The 20,096-nt window shown below is 54.7% G+C and overlaps 1 protein-coding gene across 1 annotated transcript in view; it reads right to left on the bottom strand.

Annotated features, from left to right (window-relative positions):
* Positions 1-20,096, bottom strand: part of Cux2 (cut like homeobox 2) — a 171,550-nt gene that overhangs the window by 15,963 nt on the left and 135,491 nt on the right. Inside the window, exons 5-14 of the mRNA XM_051176590.1 lie at positions 11,830-11,964; positions 10,135-10,255; positions 8,406-8,482; positions 7,355-7,421; positions 6,550-6,598; positions 4,263-4,367; positions 1,775-1,966; positions 1,640-1,698; positions 215-263; positions 20-119 (exon numbers count right to left, since the gene is read on the bottom strand). Of these exons, the coding sequence (XP_051032547.1) occupies positions 20-119; positions 215-263; positions 1,640-1,698; positions 1,775-1,966; positions 4,263-4,367; positions 6,550-6,598; positions 7,355-7,421; positions 8,406-8,482; positions 10,135-10,255; positions 11,830-11,964 (954 nt within the window). The remainder of the gene's footprint in view (positions 1-19; positions 120-214; positions 264-1,639; positions 1,699-1,774; positions 1,967-4,262; positions 4,368-6,549; positions 6,599-7,354; positions 7,422-8,405; positions 8,483-10,134; positions 10,256-11,829; positions 11,965-20,096) is intronic.

A 20,096-nucleotide genomic window follows, 5' to 3' on the forward strand; every position in this document is an offset into this window, starting at 1 on the left:
GGTGTCCCCTGTCCCCTACCAGGGCTGGCCAGCAGTGCTGGCTTTTCCAGCAGGAACTTCTGCGTGGGAAAGAAAGCCTCCTTGGCCATGAGCAGCGGGTCGTCTGGCTTGGTCAGGGCCTGAGGAGACGGGAAGCAAGGCTGAGACGGCATGGCTGGCGCGGGCCCAGGATTGCCTGGCTTTTGGGGACAGGGATGGTGGAGGGGACATGTACCTGTGGGAGGCTGCAGGTGCTGGAGGCGAGCTTCATGGCTCTCAAGATGCTGCCAGAGAGTAGAGAGGATTGAGGTTAGAGGGCCCCAGCAGGAGGAGAGGCCCCATGTGAGGGACTGCTTATGCCTTTGCTGCTAGATTCTCCCAAGGCGACCTTGGGTCTGTGGGTCCTCATGTAGCTCAGGCTAGCCGCAAGCAAACTCATTATGTTGCTGAGACTGGCCTTGAACTCCAAGTCCTCCTGCCTCCACCTCCCCAGGGTTGGGGTTACAGGTGTCAGGACTCTGATCTTTCCCTTCCCCCTCTTCCTCCCTCTCTCCTAGCCTCCTCTCCTCTCACACCCCGCCGTTCTTCTCCAGGGCCGCCTGCATGCCACGCAAGCCCTCTGCCATGGAGCAACCCTGCCTTGTGCTTTCAGCAGGACGTGGATGGAAATCATAAGATACATGGTTATTCAGAAACTTCCAAGAAGCAAAACTTGGATCTGCCTTGGGCTCTATGCCGAGCACTAAAGTGCCCCCTCCACCCCCACCCCCCCACCCCCACCCCCACCCCACCCCCGGAATGGAGGCATGTGTGGTCCTGGTGCTAGGGGTCATGGGAGAAGAGATGATGAAGTCACAGGAGGCTGTGCCTGGGTCCCATGGAGTACACTACCACAATCATGTCGGGATGGGGGTGGGGCTTAGGCATCTGACCCTGGAGACCTCAAGGGTCAATGTCTACTGCAACTGTCTGCTGTGCCAATTGCAGGCTTGAAGTTACAGCCCTGTTAACATGTTCCATCCCCATAGCCTGTGCTTATCTGGCTGGTGTGAGCTCCCAGTCTCCACAACCTGACAACATGACTATCCCCACATCATCTTGGAAAAGGCCTAGGGTGCTGACTACTTTCTCTGTCAACTTGACACAAGCTAGAGTCATTGGAAGAGGGAACCTTGATTGAGAAAATGTCTCCGTGAGATTGGCCTATAGTCTGTGGAGGCATTTCCTTGATTAATGGTTGAAGTGGGCTGGTGGTCCTGGGTGCTCTAAAAAAAAGCAGGCTGAACAAGCCATGGGGAGCAAGCCAGGAAGCAGCATCCTCCATGGCTTCGGCTCCAGCTCCTGCCTCCAGGTTCCTGCCCTGGCTTCCCTTGACAGTGGCTTAGAACCTGTAAGCTACAGGTTGGTTTCGGTTAGCACTTAACCACCCAGTAGAGACTAAACTAGGACAACCAGTTTGTTTTACTGAGGCCCAGGCTGAGGTGACAGGCCCCTGCCTCGGCCTCCTGGATGCTGGGCTAACAGCCATGTGTCATTATGCCTAGCTTGGACTGGACCAGTTTTGACGGGGCCAGGAGTTGACTGGAGATCTGTAGTGGGAAGCTGGGAGGGGAGGTCATGAGCTTCAAAAAGTGCCAGCCAGCACTGTTCAGCACTGTACCTCAGCTCTGTTTTAATCTCTTCATAGTCAGCCTGGGCCTCCAGCTTTTCTTGTAGTTTCTAGAAGACAAATGGGCACAGTGAGGCTGGCCCCGAGCTCCCAGCCTGCCGCCGCCCAGGCCACCCTGGGACCTGCCTCTATGGCCTCAGATTTGGCTGCTAGCTGCTGCTCCAGCTCGGCGATCTGGTTGGCTGAGGCCTCCTCCAGCTCCTGCAAGGAGTGTCGCAGCTGCTGCGCCTCCTTCAGCAGCCTCAGGATCTCTCTGTCCTTGGAGGCCAGCGCTGCCTCCAGCCGGGGCCCCGAACACAGCGCGAAGCTCACCTTCTCCTGGGGACAGAGTGGGCCGTGAGTGGCTCTGAGGAGATGAGCCAGGGCATGCCATCCTTGGATCCCAAGCGGAAGGGATCTGGTGATCCAATACTGTTGTATGGCCTCCACAGTTCCCTTCACACAAACCAAGCTTTCTTCAAAACCTTTGCTGTCAAAGTATAACTATGGCCGGGTGTGAAGGTGACCTCTGCACTCTGGAGTCAGAGGCAGGAGGATGACCACAGTGGACCTTGTCTCAAGAAAACGAGGGGAAAAAAAAAAGCCTCTGTTGGTTAAGGAGGTGGCCGGGATTTCTCTCTAGAGCACATGTGAAAAGGCCGGGTGTGGTGGCCTCCATGTGTAAGCCCAGTGCTGGGCAGGTACAGGCAGTTGGATCCCTGGAGCTCACTAGCTGGCCAGCCTAGCCTAGGCTACATGGTCCAGGCCAGTGAGAGATCTAGCTCAGAAAATAAGGTGGATGGCCTCTGGGGAGCAGCATCCAAGGTTGTCCTCTGGCTTTGACACACATGGCAACTTGCACATATATGCCCATACGTGTACACGTATAAGTGCGCACACAGAAAAGAAAAAAGCTGAGCGGGGAGGAACTGGGGTAAAGCGGTTCTGAGACAGGTCTGGGCGTCTGGGCTCTACCCCAAGGGAAGGGCCCATCCAGGGAGCCATGGAGCCTCAGGGCTACAGCAAAGAGATCCCAGCCACAGGCCATGCTACTGTGGGCTCTCCTGACTTGTCCCAGGCCTGTCACCCATCTGGGGTTTTGGAAACTACCCCTATGTCCCTATGACAATATCTGTGGGACCTGGGTCAGCTAGTCTCAGACTCAGTTACACAATCTAAGAAATACTTAGGAGGAATAAAAAAAAAACCAACCAACCAAACAACAACAACAACAAAAAAAACCCTTCATGTACGAAACAGCCCACCATTACTAATCCCGCTTTCTTCCTTGGAGATAAATGCCAATTAAAACAGGAAGCGGATGCCATTAATACATTAAATTAATTAGCATCAAGCGCCACTGTTGTGCTCAGGAAAACTGCCTCCCAAACCAGCCGGGCTCCCTGTGGCTGGCTAGCCATTTGCAGGTTCCTGGGGGGTTAATTAAGAACCACTGGCGACTCCTCCCCAGACAGCCAACAAAGCTCCGTTGCTCTCTAGACACACTTCTGTGGGACAGTCACCTGGCATATCACCGAAGACACTGTCTCCTGGGATAGTCACGTGTACCTTCCTGGACTCTCTCTTTCTCTCCCTCTCCCTCCCTCTCTCTCTCGTACACACACACAACAAACATCTTGCATCAAAGACCCATAGTCACTGATATATGTCATCCCAGACATGCACACAAAAGGTGTAGGAGACCATGAGCTCTGATGAGCAGAGCCACCAAAGACACGCGCATGCTATCACTCAGAAACATTGGCTATTTCCCAGAATCTTCTGTGAGCCAAGCAGCTCTTCCCATGACCCTGTAAGGTAGGAAGATGCAGGAAGGAAACTGAGGCATGTTCAGCCTGCGCGTGCGCACACAGTCACCACAGACAGAGACGCCGTCCAGTGTACACACTGAAGGAGTGCTATGACATAACGGGCCAGGTGTTAAGAAGGCATAAACCGCCCCCCCTTGTGACCATGGAAGGAGCTGGGACTCTAACCACCTGGCACGCAGAAACACAGGAAGGAGGCAGGTCAGAGAGGACATAAGGGCAGAACGGTGGGTGGGGACTAAAATCTTTAGGCAGGCAATGACCCCAAGGGTAAAGGGCAAAGATGGACTGACTTTGTTCGGGGGACCTTGGGGTTGATAGCCGAGACAGGCTCTGTATAGCATGTGGCTGGCGGAAGGAACAGGACACGTGGAAGTCACCTTTACGTTTTAGGACTTAAGGCCTGAGTACAAGCCCTAAGTCTTCTTCTAGTGTCTGATCAGAGCCACAAGGTCCTAAGCAGCCACCAAACAATATGAGACCAGTGTTCAACATTACCTCCTGATGGCCACCACCCACACTGAACCTCGGTCGCCTTGACCAAATCTTGGCACACACCTTACAATGGACGTCACCCTCTCTAGCCTGTGAACAATCGCAGCATACCCAGGCAAGGTGAGGGAAGACACAGTGTTCCCTTGCTGGTACCACAGGTTGCAGTAACAGAGTTTTGCTAGGCTGACCATAACGATGCCCTGTGTGTCCCTGCTCACATCCACAGCGCCTTCCCAAGTGCCACCCACTTTCCCTGTGTGCAGAGATGTGGCCTTCTCTGGTCTTCCCCTCGGCCGCTCTGCCATCCTTACCCCACTGGGTCCCTGGGGGGAACAGCAAGCCAGGCGGATGGAGCTGTTGACCGATGCCAGCTGCTCCCGCAGGCTCTCCACCTCCCGCTGGGCAGCCTCTGCTCGCTGGAGAGGAGAAGAGGGGAGCAAGTGAGAGGCGACAGGGACCCCTATGCCTGCACCATCCTGGGACTTCAAGGATCTAGGTCCCCAGGTTATTGGTCCTGAACCTAGGAAGCCTGTCCCCACTGTCACCGAGCTGGTAGCTGAACACAATAAAGAGCGGCCTCAGCAGTCCCTCTGCTTCCCTGGTGAGATGGCATTACAGAGCAGAGGCTGCCAGGGGCATCTCTAGATGATGCTGGGTGCCTGGGACCCCAAAAGTGAGAGCATCCTTCTGCCAGGGAGGGAAGGGCAGACAGAGGCTGTCTGCATCTACACCCATTCCCACACGGCCTGTCATATACTCAGGTCTGAGTCTGTTCTCAGGCACTGGGGCTAGGCTGTGCCCTATGGTGGGGAGGGGAGGCATCTGCAGAGGTGGCCCCAGTTCATAGGCCTCTGGGAGAGTCACTTGCCCTTCTGAGGCCTCGGTTTCCCTTTTGCAAAAGGGAGGTATTAAAAATATCAGAGGAGGCCGGAGTGCTTAAAAACAGCCCATAGTACTTTGGTATGGTAGAGTTTAACTCTACTCATGTAGGATAAACAACTTGGCTATTTATTCCAGAATCTTCTCTAGTCCAGGCTTAACTCGCTGTGTAGCTGAGGATGGCCTTGAGTTCCTGGCTCTTCCTGTTTCTACCACAGGTGTACAGCATCACACCTGGCTATGATTTCTCTCCTCCGGCCCAGGCCACCGGCAAAGATCTGAAAGTTTGCACACATGGTACTGGCTTCATTGTCAGACAACCAGGCTGGCCCCTGCAAAGGGGCTGGAGGTCAGAGTGGCTCTATTTGCATGTCCTGCAGGCATAGAGCCCTTGCCCAGTAATCCTACTTTCAGCAACGTAGACTGGGGATCTCTGTCAGCTCATGAATATGTGAGAGGGAGTCTGCCTGAGGTTAATTGTGCCCCAGGATCTGCTGAGTCATCTTTATTGAATTCTGAATGACCTAATTAGACCTATAAGATAGGCTGGGCATGGTGATGCTTCTAGCCCCAGAGGCAGGCAGACCTCTGGGGGTTCAAGGCTTGCCTGGTCTACATAATGAGTTCTAGACCAACCAGGGCTACAATGAGACCCCATCCAAAAACAAAACAAAACAAAAAACAACCCTAAAACCCCCCAAAAACAAGCTTCACAGTGGTGGTGCACGCCTTTAATCCCAGCACTCAGGAGGCAGAAGCAGGAGGATCTCTGTGAGTTCAAGGCCAGCCTGGTCTACAGAGTAAGTTCCAGGACAGCCAGAGCTGTTACACACACACACACAGAGAGAGAGAGAGAGAGAGAGAGACAGAGAGACACAGAGAGAGACAGACAGACAGACAGAGACAGAGAGAGAGAGAGAGAGAACAAACCACCAACAACAAAACCAACAAAACCCCGTACAGGAGCCGACCGGAGGTGTGGCTCAGTTGGCAGTGTTTGCTCAGCATGTAGGAAGCTTTGGTTTTGAACCCCCAGCACAATTTATATAAAGCATAAATTGGGTGTGGCGGCACACACCTGCAATCCTAGCACTGGGAAGGTAGAGACAGGAGGATCAGGAGTTCAAGGTCATCCTCAGCTACAATGGCAGTTCAAGGCCAGTCTGAGATACAGCTGATCCTGTCTCAAAACACACAAAAACTCCAACCAGGGGCTCGAGAGATGGCTCAGTGGTTGCGAGCACTGCCTGCTCTTCCAAAGGACCTGAGTTCAATTCCCAGCAACCACAGGATGGCTCACCAAAAATCCACAGGAGCTGAGCTCAGGAAAACCACTGTCACCCCTGCCCTGGCTCTCGGGGGACACTGCTCCCACGGTGGCTAGAGCTCAGGCTCAAGAGGCATCAGGACGCACAGGGACCGGCCTCCGAGCTTTTTCTCTGAGGGACTCTGCTGGCAGGCTCTGAAAGCCAGCCCCAAGTGTCCCCTGGCACAGGGCCTCCTGTAGGGACCCGAGGAAAATGACCACGCCACATGCCCTGTCACTGGACAGGCCCGCTGATCATGGGGATATCCGTGGGTGAAAAGTTGTTCGCTCTTCGTGTTGTGCTTCTGCAGGGAGCTTGGCAAGGCCAGAGAGCTGGGGCCCATATACCCCTGCCCCCAGCCCTTCTCCCTCAGCCCAGCCCCTTACCCCCACCCGCTGGACTTACTGCTCACCTGGTTGGCTTTCTCCAGGTTCGTCATGATCAGGCCAACCTCATCTGCCCTGTAACACAAGGGTGGGCCCTGAGACAGGCTGGCAGCCTGGCTGCACCTCTGCTTCGGGGCCATGGAGGCTGCACTCCACACTCCCCACCAGAGAGAAAACAGACTGGGAAGAAAAGAATCCTGACTGCTGGGCCTCAAAACCCCTCTTGAAGGTAGCCAGCCCCACCCCCTCAGGGCCCCAGCCTCTGGGGAGCCACCATGGGAGCTGTCCCCCACTGTACCTCTATTTAGTTCCTCCACACAGGAGGCCCACTGTGACTCCCTAAGGGGGTCAGGTGTCTACTGTGGTACCATTTGCTCCACACTGACACTGAGGGCCCCAGGACAGGTCTGCCTAGCTTGGTGGCACTCTGGGACCTGGGGGACCCTGTTGGTCACACCTGTGCTGCACACACTCTCTAGGCCTTTCCTGCACCAGCTGCCTCTACTGCCCAAGGTGCATTAGTGTGTTATCCTGAGGCTGTCTGCCTCGTGTGTGTGTGTGTGTGTGTGTGTGTGTGTGTGTGTGTGTGTGCATGTGTACAGAGGGTGAAGGCATGTCCAGGTCACTTAGTGTGTGTGTGTGTGTGTGTGTGTGTGTGTGTGTGTGTGTACAGAGGGTGAAGGCATGTCCAGGTCACTTAGTGTGTGTGTGTGTGTGTGTGTGTGTGTGTGTGTGTGTGTGTGTGTGTGTACAGAGGGTGAAGGCATGTCCAGGTCACTTAGTGTGTGTGTGTGTGTGTGTGTAGGGACAAGGGGTTCCCAGCTTACTTACTTGGATGCAGCCTCCTCATCGTATTTCCTCCTCAGCTCCAGCAGCTCCGTCTGAGTGGCCTTTAGCGCTATGGGGGGGGGGTGTGAAGACCCAGTGAGGAGCAGCAGCTGGGCAGTTTCCCTCCCCCACACCACACACACACTCAGGAAGACAGCCTGGGTGGGAAAGGGATTGAAGAGCTGGCAAGGAGAAGGCCCTCCTGTCTCGGGCAAGTGAGGGCCTCTTAGAGCTGTGGATTCTTAACCTGTGGGTCACAACCCCTTTGTGGGTCAAATGACCCTTTCACAGGGGTTGCATATCAGATAATTACATTATGATTCATTACATGTAGCAAAATTACAGCTGTCAAGTAACAATGAAAATAATCTTATGGTCGGGGGTCACCACAACATGAGAAACTGTATTAAAGGATCACACGTTAGGAAGGTTGACAGTCACTGTGTTACAGCCTGAGAGATTCAGAGAGCAGTCCGGGGCGTAGTGAGGCTGTCTACTGCCCTGCAGGCCTGGGCAGGGCCACTCAACCAACCCCGAGGCAAAGCCAGAGCTCCAGTCTGTAACCAACACTGAGAGACTTACAGAAAAATCCCAGGGTTTTTTGTTTTGTTTTGTTCTTGTTTTTCTTTGCTTTGGTTTTTAGGGACAGAGTTTCACAGTATGTCTAAGGCTGGTTTAGAACTCACTATGTAGCTCAGTCTAACCTTAAACCTCCTGTCTCAGCTTCCTACTAGTTACAGCCAGAAATCTAAAGGGTAGGGTACTCACTCTGGGCCACCAGACCCTGCCCGGTGGCCCAGGGCAGAAGCCACCTTCCTGGCAACCTGTTTACACAAGGTGCCCCAGACACCATCTCTGCCACTGGTGAAGAGTCACCCATTTGGTTCCACCAAGCTCTACTTTGGACTGGCCCCTGCTGAACGAGTTGTCCTTTACGTTCTGTTTGTGGCTGGTTTTCCATCTCTAGGCACACCCGGCCCAGCTCCCCAAGTTCATGGCTTGACACTGCTTCCAGCCACCTGGTCTGAGGGTTGCCACCTGAGCAGGGTCATACCTGAATGTAACACCTTGATTTTCTCCTCTGCCTCCCCCAGCCTGGCTGCCAAGGTGACGTGGACTTCTTGGAGGCCCCTGCAGAGACATGGTTGGTTGCAGACACCGAGCTGGTCCCACCCTGAGCTAGGCTCTCTCCACTGTCTGCACCTCGTTCTGCGAAGAATTCAGACCTGGTGCATTTACCACTCCCACAACCCTGCTCCGCTCCACTCCCCTGTGGCTGGCACCGACACGATGGGCCTCGGTTTCCCCATCAGCTGTGGAATATCCCTTTACACTCTGTGAATGTATGTCGCTATGATAGGTTTAATAAACAAGCTGACTTGCCAATAGCTGAACAGGCTAAAGTCAGGCGGGAAAGCCAGGCTGATAATGATGGGCTGAGGAAGGGTGGGTGCAGTCAGGAGTCGCCAGCCAGGCACAGAGGGAGCAGGAGATGAATGTGCCATGCTAATAAAGGTACCACCACGTAGCAGAGTATAAATAAGGAATATGGGTTAACTTAAAATATAAGAGCTAGCTAGTAGCAAGCCTGAACTATTGGCCGAGTAGTTACAATTAATGTAAGCCTCCACGTGGTAACTTGAAAGCCGCTCCCGGGATGGGAAAACTGCCTGCACTTATTTATAAAACAGAGCTCCTGACGGGTTCCATCACAGGGGCTGTCGTGGGGCCGGCAGTGTAAGCCTCAGCCTTCCTGGTTTTACTGTTCCATGGGGTCACTCTGCTGCCTGTGGCCCGAGATCGGATGTTCAGCCAGCTCATTGAAGCCTCTCTTAGGTGGGACCTGGCTCTGGCAGCGGAGAAGGAGGCCCCAGCGGGATTGGAGGAAGGTCCTGCAGAGAGAGCTGGGCCAATGCCAGCCACTGCCTCTCTCCTAGCTGGGAAGGAGCGCTTGAACTCAGGACTCCCTCCTGCTCCAGGCAGGCTCCTACCCCAGAGCCTTCACCCCGGCTGTCCCCTTGGCCTGTCGCGTCCTTCCCATCTTCACCTGCAGGAGTCTCACCGAGAACTTTCTAGTGCCCTAGAAAGACCATCCCATCTTATCTCTCCCTCTTGCTGGACTTCCCTTCACCATTTTATCCACGGGACTTGTCTTTACTTCTTCCTCCTGGCCAGCTCAACTATGTGCCAGCTTAGGCGCTGGCAGACTGCCTGGGTGAGACTGTTGTCTACCGTCCGGCCCGCTGATGTTACATCAAGGAGAAGGCCCTAGCCGAGGCTGGCAGGCCTCGTCTAACCTGTTGATGGTTTTAAGAGCAAGGTGAGGAAAGCAACGCTGATCCCAGAGAGCAGGGCTGCACCTGGGTTCTGGTACCGGACAACTGAGAAGAACCCTGTGACCATGTAACCAAAGCCCCAGATACCGGTCGTGTGTGTGTGTGTGTGTGTGTGTGTGTGTGTGTGTGTGTGTGTGTGTGTGAGAGAGAGAGAGAGAGAGAGAGAGAGAGAGAGACACACAAAAACCCTGCTATCTCTTCCTCAATCAAACCGATGAATGTACTCAGACCAGCCCATTCCCCAGACAGGGTAACTGAGGCTTGAAGAGTGAGTGAGATAAGAGTCCTAGGCCCAGCCTCAGGATCCCCCATCCTTCCCCATCTCCCACCTGCCCTCGATGGCCCCAGGTGGACTTTCTGGGTGGCCCGCCCTCCCTCCCTCCCTCCCTCCCTCCCTCCCTCCCTCCCTCCCTCCCTCCCTCCCTCCCTCCCTCCCTCCCTCCTCACTTCTGTCTCTCGGCCTCATCCTTCTGCAGCAAGGTGTCTGTCAGGAGGTTGTGCTGGGGACCTGGCAGGTGGCTGCCGTTGGCTGGCGTGTGCCCGGTGGGACACGTCCCCTCGTTCTGCTCTGCGGAAGACAGGGAGTACCACGCTCATCACTCAGCTGCAGTCACGGAAGCTTCCCACAGTCGGCATGGACTCATGGGGTCAGTCCCTCAATTTATCGTTAGAGAACTGGGGTGGGGGCTGGCATGCTCACAAAGTGTGCTGGCTGTTTTTGTCAACTTGATGCTGGCTAGAGTCATCTGAGAGGAGGGAGCCTAAATTAATAAAATACTTCCAAAATAGAGGGTTGTAGACCAATAGGGCATTTTCTTAATTAGTGATTGACAGGGGAGGGCCCAGCCCACTGTGGGCAGGGCCATACCTGGGCTGGTGGTCCTGGTTTCTATAAAAAAGCAAACTGAGCAAGCCATGGACAGCGAGCCAATGAGCAGCACCCTCCATGGCCTCTGCATCACCCCTGGCTCCAGGCTCCTGCCCTGCTGGAGTTCCTGTCCTGACTTCCTTCAGTGATGGGCTAAGATGAAGAAGAGTCAGCCATATAAACCCTTCCCTCCCCAACTTGCTTATGGTTATGGGGTTTCATCACAGCAAAAGTGACCCTAACTAGAACCCAAAGTCACTTCCCAAAGTTCCCGCCTTAGACAGCACACCCAGGGCCCCTTCTGATCACCCATGCCCCTCTGTCTTCTCTATTATTTTTAAAACTGTGCTGAAATATACATGAGAGCTCTTACCTTAACTATTCCTGACTGATGTTCATGATATTATCTGTTTGTGTGCTTTTGGGTGGGTGTGTGTGTGTGTGTGTGTGTGTGTGTGTGTGTGTGTCGGGTCCAAAAGAAATTCCATTTCCCCCAGATTCTGGGGTTAGACAAAACCCAGCATTCTTGGGAACTTGCAAAGCTGGTTTCCCTTCTACCAAAAGAAGCTATTTCCTTTATCACTGGCACTGCAGACAGCCGTTTGTCCCTTCTGCCAGCTCCCACAGTTCACAGAGCCTGTTACACATTTCACAGCGCATGCTGGCATTGTAGCCCTTCTCACCCGCTCCCTACCCTAAACTCCCCCAGCAATGCCTGCTCAGGCTCTCTCTCCTGCTCCATCCCCCCTCTCTCTCCCTCTCCGCCCTCTCTGTCTCTCCCTCCCTCCTCATTGTCTCTGTCTCCCTCTCCTATGCTCTGCTTCTCTCATGGCCTGGTCCAGTCTGCTGGCCGTGTTCAGTCTACTACATTCTCTCTCTGCTCCCGACTCTTCCAGACGACTCTGGCTAGTCTCTCTCTCATATCTACAATAGCAACTTCCCCTTAACCATATCATGGAGTGGTCATGGCATCAGTTTACAGTTTTGTTTTGTTTGAGACAGGGTCTGCGTAGCTCAGGCTGGTCTTTGGTCTTGGCCTCCTGAGGGCTGGAATGCTCCCGCATGGTGGTCAGCACTGCTCTGACTGGATGCCATGTGTACAAGGTGATAGGGCCTGGGAGCTTAGATTCCGCAGCCCTGCCACCATAACCCACTGTCACTCGAGGCAGCGGAGCCCATCTCCCGCCCCACAACCCCCAAGTGTGCTCAGGGTTGGCTGAAACTCCACCATCCAGGTTTGTGCCACCGTGGTTCCATGGTGGCATCGTCAGTACCTCTGACGCTGGGTGGCTCCGGGCACCTCTTCCACGAGATGTGCACGTCTTGTAGGCACTGCCCACTGGGGTCAAAGCTGGGGCGCTGCAGTCTGTCGTCTAGAGTCCGCGCCACCTCAAATGAAGGAACAGCGTCTGCAAGGAGAGACAGAAAGGGAGGAGATGGGGTTCAGGTGTCAACCTCACCTTCCACGAAAGCTGGGGGAAAGTACGTAAGGGCCACTCGGGGTCACTCTCATGGCCATGGAAAACAGAGTCATTTTAAAGATTAAAAACATATTTTTAAGTTGCTTGTGGTGGGGGTTATGTGCACATGAGTGTGGGTGGCTTGAGGTGTCAGATGCCCCAGAGCTAGAGTTACAGGTGCTGGGAAGCTAACTTGGGACCTCTGGGAGAGCAGCGTATGATCTGAATGAGAAAGGCCCTCACAGCCCGTAAGTTTAAACACATGATTCCCAGTTAGTGGAACTGCTTGGGGAGGATCAGGAGGTGTGGCCTTGAGGTTTGTCAATGGGCATGGACTTTGAGGTCTCAAAAGCCCATGTCAGGCCCAACCCTTTTATTTATTTACTTATTATTTTTGTTTTGTTTTGATATGGGGCATTGTTATGTATTCCTGGTTGTCCTGGAATTTACTCTGTAGACCAGGCTGGTCTCAAACTCACAGAGATCTGACTTCCTCTGCCTCCCAAGTGCCTGGGATTAAAGGAGCATGACACCACACGCAGTTGCCAGGCTCTGTCTTATTCTCTGCCTGCTGCCCTTGGATGAGAGTGTAAAGTTCTCAGCTCCTTCTCCAGCACCACGCCTGACTGTTGCCATGTGTGTCTAAGGGTGGGAGGCCCCCTCCAAGTCTTCTAGGATACTCGTATGTTCGGGGAAGCTCCCTCTACCATGCATGTAAGCATTCTACTATTATGGACAGAGTCACAAAGGGCCCCCGCCCCCACCAGCAGTGATTACAGGAGGCAGCGGAACTGGGAACTGCGGAGTGGGCCCGTCTGAGCGAGGACGCCCCAGCATGGGGACAACTGGTTTCTACCTTCCCAGCTCCTTGTTGTCAAACCGACCATCAGTTCTGTGGCTCGTCCATTCTTCCTGGAAGCCCTCCCTCCCTATTTCCAGTAAAGTTCTCACTCATGGGTGGGCACACTATGCGCTACGACATGTGCCAACTAGGTAGAAGAACACACACACACACACACACACACACACACACACCGATGTAGGCCTTGACATCACGCCCAACACACTCCAGAGGGGAAAGACCCCTTGTGTGTGACAGACCCCAGCACAGGCATGGCAACCTCAGCCCTCCCTGTGGCTGGCTTGGACCCAAGCCATTGTCATATGAGAAAAAACCAGACAAACAAGCAGGCAACTGAGGCTGTGGGGTCAGGGGCTGTGACACCGCGGTCAGGGGCTCTGATGGGATCTCAGGAACGTGGCGGGTCTGGGTGTGGGCAATCACAGCCTCAGCAGGAGCATGCACGGCTCACAGGACCTGAGGCCCTAGGTCCTTCTCATCCCCTGCAACCCCTTCCCCACCTTCTCACCCAGCCTGATTCTCAGGATTGCCGTGCAACGTGGACAAGGGGCTGTCCCCTTCTGTGCCTCACCACAGAGGGCAGCACCCAGGCGGGTTGTGTGATGAGGAACAGAGCAAATGGTCACCGCAGACACAAAAACCCCATGACTTCCCCATGACGTCCCATCCTCCCCTTCCAGCAGCCCATGTCACCTCTTCCAGGGAGCCCTCCACATTGAGTCCATCCTCTAATACCAAAACCGACCTGTGTGCCCTTCAAAGGTCCCACCACAGCCACTCTCATCCCTCTGCAAGCCCACCTCACTACCCCTTGGTGGGCAGATGCCAGCAAAGGGTGCTGGGATCACGTCCACTCTTGCTTTTCCCTTCTCCCCGAACCTGGCTGAAGCCTGACAGTCTAGACAAGCACCATGCCTTCCGGTCTGGCTGGAACAAGGTGGCTCCTTGATTTACTCTTGGTCTCCTGTTTGTTGAGGCGGTGGAAGGCTGGACAATGCATGCACTGAGGTGAGCAGGTGTGAGGGACTTGGCAGTGGCTTTCCTCTGTCAGCCCCCCCCCCAACGCCTGTCATTAGGCCGGGCCTGCTCAGCGGGGTGTACCATTATGCCTCCCCGGGCTGGTGTAATTATACATTGACATAATTAACCCAGCAAGCGCATTAGGCAGGCCGGCTAAAAATTCATCTCTAATTATTTGTTGTGTGCATGCTAACGAGCCCATCTGCACTGCCTTTGTACAACACGAACAAATTAATTTACAAGTCTAGATTTTTTAATAAGTTCAAGGAATTGCTTTCTATTGTGGCCTGGTTTTTGAGGAAGGAAGAAAAAAGGCACTGGGCGTTTGCAGGGGTCAGGGAAGTTAGGTAAACATGGCAGGACACAGGCAGAGGAGGCCATGGGGGCGGGGAAGTTCCAGATTGTGGCCCAGGGGTCCAGAAGGCCAGGTCAAAGGACCACTCCAGAGCAGGAAAGGGTGCCTGTCACCTGCTGCTCAGAGACCAGGGACAGCCCGTTGCCCCTCCTTGAGGAGCTCCTGGCTGACCTGTGTGTCCTGCCCTGGGAGTCTGGCCTCCGAGAGGTGGAAGGAATGTGGGTTGCTCAGTTCTCATTTCCCAGGAGGCATTAGTGGGGAGATTCAAAGGAAGGCACTGAGCTGGACCTGGTGATAAGGACTGCCAACTCAGCCTCTCTGGAGGTGGGCAGAAGGATTTTGAGTTCAAGGCCCACCAGGGAGACTTAGTAAAAGGAAACCTGGGGATGTGGCTCAGTTGGTAATAATGCTAGCCTCCAGTGCATGGAGCCCAGGGTTTCAACATTGATTCCCCATAAACCAGGAGTGATGGCACATACCTCTAATCCTAGCAGTCTGGAGATGGAGTCAGGAAGATAAGGCTAGCCTGGGCTATATCAGACCCTGTTCAAGGCCAGCCTGGGCTACGTCAGAACCTGGCTACAGGAGGCAAAAGGCTGAATGAAGGTGTTTCAGCAGCAGCAGAGCCCTTGTCCAGCAGGTTCCAGACTCTGGGTTTGATCCTCTACACATCTTACACAAATGGATACAAGACCGGGAGGGAGAGGCGGTATGAGTCAGGGTGGGAACAGCCCTGGCCCCCGCTGGCCATGTGGCTCTACACAGTTGCCGCAGTTTATAGAGTCTGGAGTGTAGGCATGTGGGAGGTGAACAAGGAGAGGCCATGGCTACTGCAGCCACCCCGAGAGCCAAGTGCTCACCAGGGCTCAGGTGTCCTGGGGCCAGCCAGCTCACAGTGATGCTCTATGAAGTCTGGGAGCAGAGGGTGACCCCACATGCTGTCACTGGCCCCGAGAGAAATGGTGTTCAGGCTCCTTCCTCTGAGACAACTCACCCTGGGACCCTGAGACCACACAGAGGGCTTACCTGGAGATAGGCAGGTTCACTGACTCCCAACCCAGTGCTGCAATGGAAGCCTCCCAGCCATGTGACTTCCACCGCCGTGATGGGAGGCAAGTGCTTTGTATCTCTGTTGCACAGATGGGGAAACTGAGGTACGGGTGATGGTACTGCCCCAGGGTGAAGCATGGGGGAAGGGCCCCCCCAGGTGGATCTCCAGGGCAGCTTAGCCGACATCCCCAGTGTTCTAGCTGGCAGGTATGGAGGCGCCCTAGGGCTCCCTAGGGAGTCAGCCTTCCTCTTGCTTGATCACTTCCAGGATGTGTAATAAGGGGAACCTTAAGATCAAGGTCAAATCCTGACTATGACGTTGCCTGGGAAAGTGGCTTAGGGTGCCTTGGGCCTCAGTTTTCCTATAGGCAGCTGGAGATGACATACTACACAAGGGTCAGGTAGGGGACTGTCAGCTCAACAGAGCCCCAGACAGCGCAGGGTCAGCTCCACATACTGCACTGTTAATGGTCCCTTCTGGGAGAGCGGGGAGGAGGAGACAGTTCCCGGAATCCCCACTGCATCCCCTCAAGGCCACAAGAGCCAAACTGCTCCCAGAAGTGACTGAGAATGTTCAGGGCTGTGTCACACCTCCCCGCCCTGCAAGGGGCCACCTGCCCAGGTTCACGGCCAAGCTCTCAGCTGGACACTGCAGGAGGCGGGGCTTCAGCACAGGGCATCCTCTGGAACCCTGGGCTTATTCCTACTCCAGTCCTCTTCAGGGGATCAGGTGACTCAGAGCTGGAGGACAGGAGTGCTTGGCAGGGGGAGTTGCTGTGTGTACACCCAGAGCCGGTCAGTGCAGGGACTGTCCTGAGTGATGGGGCAACTGAGGGCATGACACAGGCCACCACTCCTGTAGCGGAGCCCAAGGGCAGTGGGAGGCCTCACGCAAGCTACCTGCAATGCGGCCAAAGCGGGGGACAAATCAGGAGGCTGCTCACACTGGTCCCAGCAGCTGTGGGTGGTGCCTGGGGCAGGCTGGGACACAGCCAGCCAGGATTCCTGGGGTGGGGGTGGGCTAGCTGGGTGTGACCACAGAATGAGTGACAATGGGAGTAGAGGCCCCTGACCTGGGTCTGGATCCTGGCTTCCATGTTGTCTCCCTCCTTCCTGGGGCCCAGCGTTAGCCTGGTCACGTGGCTGTGTCACACGGGTTGTCTGAGAAGCGTACTGGAGGAGGAAGCTGGAAGTGGTTCCCCGGGGCCCTGCACAGACGCAGGACTGGATATGGGGACCAACCACCTCAGGGTTCATGGAAGAGGCAAGGCTCATCGTACTGTCAGAGCTGGGGGAGTCAGAGGAGGGCTCCTCCCCAAGTCTGCAGGACGCAGGAGGCCCGGGAGGCCTTGACTGCTGACCTCCAGAGCTGTGGGGCTCAAGCCTGCTGCAGGAGCAGCCAGGGGCTCATGGCGTGGAGCACGCACTGAGTGCCAGGCATGGTTCCTCCTCCCATCACTGATTCCAGGCCTGCTGCACCGATGAAGGCGAGGAGAGCCCGGGCCTCCTGCAGCCGCCACTCAGGCAGAGATGGGGTGCTTATCACAGAGAATGGGCTTGTGGGGTAGGGCAGGCGGGCATGGAAATGAAGAGGATGGTCTAGTCAAGTTTAAGGGTCTGGAGAAATGGTCCCGTCAGGCTGAGGAAGGGAGGGGCTCAGAGAGGCCACTGGCACCAAGGAGAGTCCCCTCCGCTCCACTCCGTTTCCCGGGACACCAGGCTAGGGACACAGTGAGTGAGACATTGCCTCCCTCCCTTTGTGGCTCCTGCAGCTAGGGCCCATGTGGAGGGGGTGGGGCAGTGGCCCTGGGAACACAGGAGCTTTTTGATCCAACCTAGATTTCTCAGAAGCAAAAGCAGGGAACCTCCAAACCCAAAGTGCATGAACAAGCAAGCTTGTGGATAAGCCAAACTGACCGGACCTCTAAAAAGGGCGACACAGGCCAGGGTGGCCACAGACGTGGAAGGGAACAGGCGAGAGTGAGTGGGTGGCTCAGGGCCATGGCCTGCTCTTGAGCATGGGTGGCTAACAATAGAGCTGGCGTGTGTGTGTGTGTGTGTGTGTGTGTGTGTGTGTGTGTGTGTGTGTGGCATCCTCGTTGTGTGGGAAAGCCTGGCCTTTGTTACCTAGTGCTCATGGTGGGCAATAGGGGCTGGAGACACAGGGAAAGACGCCTGGTCCTTCCCTCCTTCTGCATCCACCCAAAGTGGCACACTGAGGAATTCTGGGGATGCGGGAGCCAGAAGGCTGGCCACGAGGCTGCTTAGAAACATATATGCAGAAGTATGCATGCGCCCCTCCAAGCTCAAACCCAGGCAGTAGCCTGATCCCATCTGGGCTCAGGCGGTGCCCGTGTGGGCGGCACAGAGTCCTAACTTTCCCTTAGCAGATGGCACAGCTCCCTTCCTCTCCAACAGCCATGGGCTTACCCGATTCTATCCTTTCTCCCCACGGTGGCCCGAGCTGACCGGAGTCAGTGGGAGGCTGAGAGTCTTCCTCCCCGGCACTGGATATTTTCGGTGACAACCGCAGAAACCACTGTTAGATGAGCAGTTACTACAAGCCAGCCACTTAAGATTCCATCCTGTTCAACATTTTTTTTTTTTTTTTTTGCTTTGTCTTTTGATTGTTAAGACAGGGTTTCTCTGTGGCTTTGGAGTCTGTCCTGTAACTTGCTTTGTACACCAGGCTGGCCTCGAACTCACAGAGATCCACCTGCCTCTGCCTCCTGAGTGCTGGGATTAAAGGTGTGTGCCACCACCGCCAGGTCATCCAACACTTCTAAAGGCATCAGGGAATGAATCTATCCAGAGGAAGAGGCAGCCCAGAGAGGGAGAGTCGGTTTCTCAAAGCCACCCAGCCGCAAACCATTGTTATGCAAGCTGGGCTCCCTGCGTGACAGGCACCAACCATCCCAGGAGAGCAGGAGGAGAGCCCTCTTACTCAAAGCCATGCCTCTGTGGTAGCAGCCAGGCAAACAAAGGAGAGGCACAGGACAGGTTGTGGAGGGCAGCAGCCTGGGTTTTCTGTGTTGTCCCACAGCCCCACAGAGATGGAGTACCACTGTCCGCATTTATGAGACAGGCCAGGGAAGAGCCAGGCATGGAGGAGACGCAGAGTGGGGCCCGGCCCACGCCGCAGCCCAGAGCCCCTTCTCGGCCCTTCCCCTCCCCTCCCCCACAGTTGCAGCTCTTTGCTTTCCTCAGCTCGGGGGCTCACACAGGAGACTCCAGAGCAAGCGCCTCCCTGTCCTCCTGGCCCACCTCCCTCAAAGGACTCGTAGTGAAGCCCCTTCTGCAGTGGTCCCCTCTTTCCACAAACTCCCGTGGCCACTTTCCCAAAGTCCTCGATGTGGGGTCAGCAAGCTTGTGCCCTCAAGGGGCTGGCATGATGCCTGTCATGCAGACAGCACCCCAGAAATGTTCTGGCAAGATGGCACCTCTGTCTTCCATCCAAGCTCAAATGAAGTGTTACTCTGTGTTCTTATGACTCCCTAGAGACACAAGCATGGTGACAGAGAGGGAGGGAGGGAGGGAGGGAGAGAGGGAGGGAGGGAGAGATGGAGGGAGGGAGGGAGGGAGGGAGAGAGGGAGGGAGGGAGGGAGGGAGGGAGGGAGGGAGGGAGAGAGGGAGGGAGGGAGGGAGGGAGGGATAGCAGGAGCAACAGTGGCCACCACTGTTCCAATTATACTAAAATCTCTCCGCAGCGGCAGTGTAGGTGGCTCGATCGCTAGATGGCGCTAGAATTAGTCATTTGGGACAACTCAAAATGAGCTATTTTACTTCCTGCTCCCGTCAAAAGTACATTTCATAATGGCTCAGATTTAAAACTTTAAAAGATATTAGGACTACTTCAAAAACTCTTCCAACCTTCAGGTGAAAATGTGTTTAAAAATAGGACGCAGAAAGAAAGACCGGGTAAGATTCTCTACTTTCTGGAAATCATTGTTTGAACGTCTGTTGGTTACCATATAAGAGAGGCTATGAATAAAGGTAAAGAGCAAAAGTCAGTTTTGGAGAGAAAATACCAAACATGTCTACCAGGTCCAACACTCCTAACCCTAATATACGAGGAGCACCGCCAGATCAGCGATCATTAAGTCCTGATACGAATGGAGGAATGACACAGATGGTCGATCTGCAGAATATAATGTATGAGGACACTCTGTGGGAAGGAGTAGATGAAGAAAGCTGGGCAGTCAACAAGGAGAAACAATCTCGTTTGCTCTGACCACAGGGTTTGTGACCAAGACAAGGCCGCAATGTATTTTCCTTCACACACTTTTTCTTTCTCATTCAAAGATCCCTGGCACATCAGCACTGAGACCTGGCGCATGGCAGCATGGGAAGGACCTCAGGAAACCCAAGAACAGCCACAGGGAAGAACCATACACCGAGGCTGGCCTGTCTAGTGTCTTACAGGGAGGAGCCACACTCATGCTGGGGAAGGGGTCCCGGAGGGCGAGGGCGCTGGTCAGGAGGACCAGACACCACTCTGCAGAACTTCACGTGCAGCGACACAATGAGGTGACCAACAGCACTTCCTAGATTTTCTTTCCTCACACTTTCCGGTTGTCTGAGCTGTGTGTGTGTACGTTCTTTTGTTTCTTTTCTTTTTTTATTTTTGGCTTAGGAAGACACCTTAAAAAGCCTGAAACCTAGCCAAGTAGCTCCCCGTTGCTGTCGCCCACAGAGTTGCTGTTGCTTCCCCAGAGTCCTAGACAGGTGACAGCTTCATGTGATCCACAGCAGACGCTTGCAACGCACTCGGACCCCGATGTCCACAGCCTATG

This window comes from Phodopus roborovskii, unplaced genomic scaffold (genome assembly GCF_943737965.1).
Source record: "Phodopus roborovskii unplaced genomic scaffold, PHOROB, whole genome shotgun sequence".
Lineage (NCBI taxonomy): Eukaryota > Metazoa > Chordata > Mammalia > Rodentia > Cricetidae > Phodopus > Phodopus roborovskii.